At 34.4% G+C, this 6,888-nt stretch overlaps 1 protein-coding gene across 1 annotated transcript; it reads right to left on the reverse strand.

Moving 5' to 3' along the window:
• Positions 1-336: 336 nt before the first annotated feature.
• Or8j3 (olfactory receptor family 8 subfamily J member 3) lies at positions 337-1,284 on the reverse strand. The gene is given in 1 exon segment (NM_001000306.1): positions 337-1,284. A coding segment is annotated over 1 exon segment (948 nt).
• Positions 1,285-6,888: the final 5,604 nt, after the last annotated feature.

Consider the following 6,888-nt stretch of genomic DNA (forward strand, 5'->3'; position numbering starts at 1 on the left):
GTGCATGTGAAAGATGGTCCAGTAGGATTGTTAGGAAAAACAGGAGAAGGTATAATCTAAATATAAGGAAAGTTATTAAGGAATAAATAAAAAATAAAAAGCCCAACATTTTTGAACTCCTGGAAGGATTTCTTCCAAATTAACTATCAGACTGCTACTGGGCAGTTAGTCACAGTCTGTGTAGGTTACTATTATAACCAGAAAGCTTCTGCTTCTTTTGTAACTTAGTTCTGCTTTAATCCTGGTTTAGTCTGTTAAGCTTGTATGTCAGCCATCTAAATTCTTATTGCTCTTTGGTGGATGATCAATAGTTTATTAACTAAAAGAGTCTTAAGGTTACAGTGATTTGAAAGAATCACATGGATTTGTAATGAATTTCTTTAAAGCGGCCTTCACGTCCTTGTTCCTCAGGCTGTAGATCATGGGGTTCAGCATTGGTATCACCAATGTATAAAACACAGAGGCCATCTTATCAGTATCTAGTGAGTGGTTAGTCTGAGGTTGCAAATACATAAACAGCAGTGTCCCATAGAAAACTGTGACAGCCATCATATGTGAAGCACAGGTGGAAAAGGCTTTTTTCCTTCCTTCTGATGAACGGATCCTTAGGATAGACAACACAATATTGAAATAAGATACCAGCACTATACTCATGGAAAAGAACAAGTTTGTAGCTGCAGATATAAAGACTACAGTTTCTGGAAGGTAGGTGTCAGAACAGGAAAGTGCTAAGAGAGGGACATTATCACAGTAAAAATGGTTGATTTTCTTGGAGGAGCAATAAGACACAGAGAACACACATGATGAAACAACAATGGCTGTGCAAAAGCCATAGAAGTATGTTAAGGACATGAGCAGAAGGCAGACGCGTCGAGACACCACCACCATATAGAGCAGTGGGTTGCAGATGGCCACATAGCAGTCATAGGCCATCACAGCGAGCATGAAGATCTCTGCTACAATGAAAACCAGGAATCCTCCTAACTGCGTGGCACATTCATAGTATAAGGTAGTTTTCTCTGTGACTAAGAAGTTGACCAGCATTTTAGGAGCAATGACAGTTGAGTTGCCGAAGTTGATGACCGCCAGGTGTCTGAGGAAGAAGTACATGGGTGTTTGCAGTCGTGAGTCCACGGTGGTGAGGGTGATGATGCCCAGGTTCCCCGCTGCTGTCAGAAGGTAGATGATTAGGAAGACAAAGAAAAGTGGAACCTGAAGTTCTGGAAGGTCTGAAACTCCCACAAGAATGAACTCAGTGATATGAGATAAATTTCTAGGAGCCATGTAAAAGTGAGTTCATCTGTTTGGAGAAGAAAAGAATATCATACAAAGTTAGAAATATTTTCTATCGTTGCCTTTTGATACAAGGGGCAACCCTGGGGTGAAGTTGATTTTTCTTTTAGATTATGAATGAATTAAAATTCAGTCATGAAACTCAAGGTTTTCTGCCTAAATTTGTGCTGAAGTAATGTGAGGGAATAATGAATTAAGTAGATTATGCTGCATCAGGTGGGATTTGTTGACTACTTTAATTCAAGTGGAAGGACAGACATGTTCTTAGTAACTTGCAGTATTTGAAGCTGTGATATAATTTTATGTCTCGCTGAGTAATAATGGGCATGAGAATTCATATGATATTTAATTATCTAAAATATAATTAAACTGATACTTGTCTAATCTGGTACATATATATTTACAGCTGATGTCCTTCCCATTTTCTGTAGACTGCCATATTAAGTCATTACATGGAAAATAAACTTAGATATTTTTCACCATACCGGCTACCTTTTCATTAATTTTCTGCTTTATTCACTAACACAGAATTGCATGAAGCTATGTCTTTAAGCATAATATTAAGAACTCCTTGAATCTCTTTCCACCTTCAAAAGATTGTATCAAAATGTTAACATTTTTATAATGTTTCGCTATTACTCATAGGACTTCCTACCTTATGACTACTCCTTTCATTCTTGTCCAAGAAGCCTCACATCCCTTCCATTATATTTTAATCAATCACAACCTTATTAAATTCTGAATATTTTAAGGTGTTAAAGTTAACTATTAATCATTAACATGAATATGCTAATATTTTATTTTATAACACTATTAGACATCTTTAGTTATATAATTCCTATAATAACAATGTGCATATTTATCATAGAATTTCATGTCATTTTCATATACTGAGTTGTTACTAATGTTGTTTAAGGATGACCATTTGTCCTAATGACAGCTGGGGTGCCATTAGCATTCACAGTTGATAGTGTCTGGGCAGGCAAATCACACAGTCATCCTCTAGCTACAAATTTGCATGTAATGTTTCAAGTGTCATGCTATAATTATTTTTTCAAAAATGCCTGATAAAATCTTAGAGCTCTTGATATGTTCCCTCTTTCTAAAATGGACAGAAGCTGTAGCTACAAAAGAACATAAAAAAGTGACAGCGTACAATAAAATAAATTAAAATCAGTTAAATAAAACCCAGTGAATCCGAACATTATAGGGCAGCTGATACCTTTGACTCTGACAACTGACATCACTTTGTCCTTTGGGTTCCTGTTGTCATATTTGTTATTTATTTGTTAACTATACATTTGAGTTTCTGCTCTGTGACAAACAATGTTGAAGCTTCATAGAAATCACTTTTCTTTCCTGATGAATCTGATGTCCAAGTAAACAGAATATGTAAAATACACCTGTGAACAAGAACACTGCAACAGGTATGAGGTATGAAAAGTAAAATACACACAGGGTTTCATTGAAACAACCAGGGAGAATAATTTGACAGGGAATAATGGGGAACTTGCTTCTGTCAAAACACTGTTTGAACTCAACTCTAAATAAATGCAAGAAAATGATTATGTAAAGCATCAGAGAGAAGAACAATTTCAGGATTTTGAACCATAAGAAATATGGGGAAAATGCCATTTTCTGCAATAGAAATGACTTAAAAAGCAAATGTTCTTCATGTGTGAGAGGGAGAGCTTAAGAGATTATGCAACCAGGTTTTTATGAGGAATTGTGGAATTAATAGTATCGTGTATGATATTCCATTGAGAAAAATATATTAAGACATGGATTTCCTACTTGCTTTTCTTATTTGTGAATCATGGAGATATTTTGAGAGGAAAATATTTTGGTTAACTTAATCAAACCACATTATTTTTGCTGTTGTAAAAATTATGAATTACAGGATTTGAAAAGGATTAGAGATGGGACTTAAAATGAAACTTTGAAGCATAACAAAAGCACCTTTCACAGTTTTTATGGACTATTTGGAATGAGACAGCACTGGGTGGGCCAGAATTAAGAAGATGAGTCAGAAAGATGAACTTGACAGCTAGAAGAAGACTGAGAAGATATTCTTAATATAATCCATACATTGAATCATATATGGCAAGAAGTGCTATCTTGTATACACAATAGAGATTTTTATGATGATACTTGAGAATCAGCTCAAAGTTCATGAAATGGGTTGATTTTTCATAGAAAATTTCTTAAAATGTTATAATGCAATTTCTGTTTTCAACATATGCTTTTCATTCTTGTAAAGTATTTATTACATATTTAGTGAATCAAATATTAGTGATGTTTACATTACAGGTACTTGAAATAATTTGAAGTATATAGGGGTATAATATTAAGTTATGTATCACAAGACATATTTGTCTTTAAAACAAAGTTTGGTACTGCTCACCTAATATCCATCACTGACAGCAACCATTTTGCCTTTAGAAAGCCTAGTGAAAATGTTTTAGATAGGATAGTTGAACTAATCTCAATACTCTGGTAGCTAAGGCAGGAGGGTGGTGAATTGTATACCAGCCCAGTTTCAGTAAAAAAGCAAGGCACTCCTCAACATGAAGGAAAGAGGAAAAGTAGGCATGGTAGTGCAGTTCTGTAACCCCAGGACTCAAGAAGATGTGGAAGCGGGATGAAAGGATGTCTAAGATCATCCAGAGCTTTGCTTTGAAACATGGTGGAGGGAGGCAGAGAAGTTTAGTTTGAATTTTCTATTTGTGGCAAATGAACTAAGTGCAAATTTTAGAAAGAATATTTACTTCCTGGGATGTTATCTGTGAATATGAAAATGATGTTATCATAATAAACTAAGGCCCTGGGACTCTGGTAGTTAAAGTCTACTGTTTTAGCAGATGCTTCCTTAAATGGGAGCCCAATATTCTGACACCTCAGGAAAATGTTTCCTTTCAATAGACTCTTAACTAAAATATAGGCAGATTCATTAAACTTTGTGATAAATGGCCTTTGTAAATGTGCTCCACTGTTTAACTGATTGCTTTTTAAAACATTATGCTTTTTTGTATATGTGGCATCAGATATTTTTTAATGTTGTTATAAGGTAGTATTACTTTGTACTGCTGACCGACCTGTAACTGACTATGTTTCTAATGTTCTATTTGCTTCGATCTCCTAGGAACTTGGAATATGGGTGTGTACCCTTATGCAGTAATGTCATTATTTTTAACCTACATTTTTTTAAAGAAACTTCCATTCTTAAGGAGAGATAAAATTTGTTTGCAACACTGTGCAACTACTTTCCTTTTATAAATGTAATAATGAAATTAAAATGATGTCCTTTTTAGATACTACAAACAAATAAAACTACATAAATCATCTCACTGATAAAAATGTAGTTTTTCAGGAATATATTACTTAATACATAAGACTCAGTGATAATTCAGTTTTAAAAAGTAGGAATGGCTGATTATTATCTCAACCTATATTAATAAAAATAGCTAAAATATCCTGAGCAAATGCTAATTTGAATACTTTACTACATGATTATTAGCCATTCATAGTCTTCTAAAATTAAAAAGAGATAGTTTGCTTCAAGACATAATATTGATTTTAAAACCTTATACAATAATAGGAATTATTTTTAACCCACCTGGAATGGATATTAGACTTTATGTTCTTAGTTAAAATCTCTACATGGCTATATCCATGAATTGAGTCAGCTTTATAAACCTCTGAGAGTCAAATTGTGAATCATGGTGATGCTACAATCCATAAATAGTCTTTTGCATCCTTTGGGAAGATGCCACAAAGACTGGTTCCTTAACAATACTCCCCTCTATGAACCCTGTAGGAATTAATGCAGTCATAAACAAACATACCTACTTATTTTTTTTAAGAAAAGGTCTCACAGTGTATCCCCAGGATGGATGAGAACTCCCTATCCTTCTACCTTTTGTTCTCATATTGAGCTTACTTTGATGTGGTCTGATCCTGCATTATTGAGCAGAATTTAGTTCAAGTCCATGGTATCTAAGAGGAGTAGTGATGAAATTACATCTGTCAAAAAACTTTCCTTCTTGCCAGAATTTTTTTTTGCAAACATGTATTACTAATGATATAGCAATAAAGCAAGAACAAGTTATGTCTTTATGGAATGTGATAATCATTCCAACATCTGTCTTCATGTTTGATTGCCTTTTAATTCAAAAATAGAATCAACATCATCATTACTTCCAGGAATGATACAACGTGGATTTTAAACTACAACATCCACGAGTTAGAAAGATGTGTCAGTGGGTAAGAATGTTTTCATCGAAAGTATGAAGACCAGGTAACTACATTGAAAACCTAGGTAAAGGCTTCAATTGATTGTCAATCAACACTGGGAAATAATACATAGGATCTCTAGTACTTACTGGCTAGCTATCCTGGACAAAGTATAAGTTACAGTTCAGAGAAGGACTGTATCAAGAAATAGGAAGTCATAGAGGAAGACATTCGATGGACTGTTATGGTCTCCTTAAATATGTGCATGTGTGACATGATTGTGAAGTCATGTTTTGTGAATATGACTAAACATTTTTATTCAAAAATGTATATTGCAATCTTTGAATTTAAATTTTTGTACTTTTTAAATTCAGTGTCCACTGCAAATCTTATAAAATTGTATGCATTCAACATATCCTTTTGTATGTAGATTAAGTCTCTTATGACCATGAAAGCATCCATATATATGTATACATATATATTTAACATTTTAATGTACTAAATTATGTACACTCAGAAATTATGCCTAAACTACATATTTAAATTTTAACTCCTAATATCAAAATATAGAAATATATTTAGAAATTTGGAGTAAAAAGTTAGGTGGTTATTAAAAGTAGGCTAATCTATTTGCATATTTATTTTAAAGTCTTGTATTTGTATATTACAGTGTAATATATATGTTTTAAGATTGTGAGAAACTAAGAAATTAAAAATTGGGGTTTGGTTATTCGCTCCTAGTGATGACCGAATAAAGAAATTATTCATACATGTCTTTAATTTCTTTACTCAGAAGGCAGAGGCAGGTAGATCTCTGTAAGTTTGAGACCATTGTGGTCTGTCTAGGGAGTGTAGGACTGAAAGACCCCCGGAACGGGGAGACCCTCACTCAAGTCTCTGGATGACGTGACCGCCCAAGAACTCACAAGAGACTGTCCTTGCTGTAATTATACCAGGTTTATTGATAGGAAGCAGTGCACTGGAGTCAAGACTCGTATTCCACACAGGGGTAGAGGAGTTTGACCCCGAGTAGCTGGGAGAAGGGGTATTTAAAGGAAGAAGCCACAACCCAAGTGGTTAGGAATAGCGTCATTGGAAAATGTAGAGAATACCAGTGAAAAATCACAAGGAGAAGCTTCCTGTTTCTCAAGATTGTTTTCAAGATTGTAATTTAACTTTATGGTCAGCTAGTTCCTGGGATGTTCCACCTGCAGTTATTCTGTGAGCATCAGGAGTTACACAATTTGAAATTCCCTCTTGTTACGTTGGGTAGGTACTGAGTCTACAACCAGGATTGGTAAAAGCTCTTCACTATGGATTACTACTAATTTAGGGAAAAGGAGCACCAATGTGAAAACTCCT

Source organism: Rattus norvegicus, chromosome 3 (genome assembly GCF_021556685.1).
Source record: "Rattus norvegicus strain SHRSP/BbbUtx chromosome 3, alternate assembly SHRSP_T2T, whole genome shotgun sequence".
NCBI classification, from domain to species: domain Eukaryota; kingdom Metazoa; phylum Chordata; class Mammalia; order Rodentia; family Muridae; genus Rattus; species Rattus norvegicus.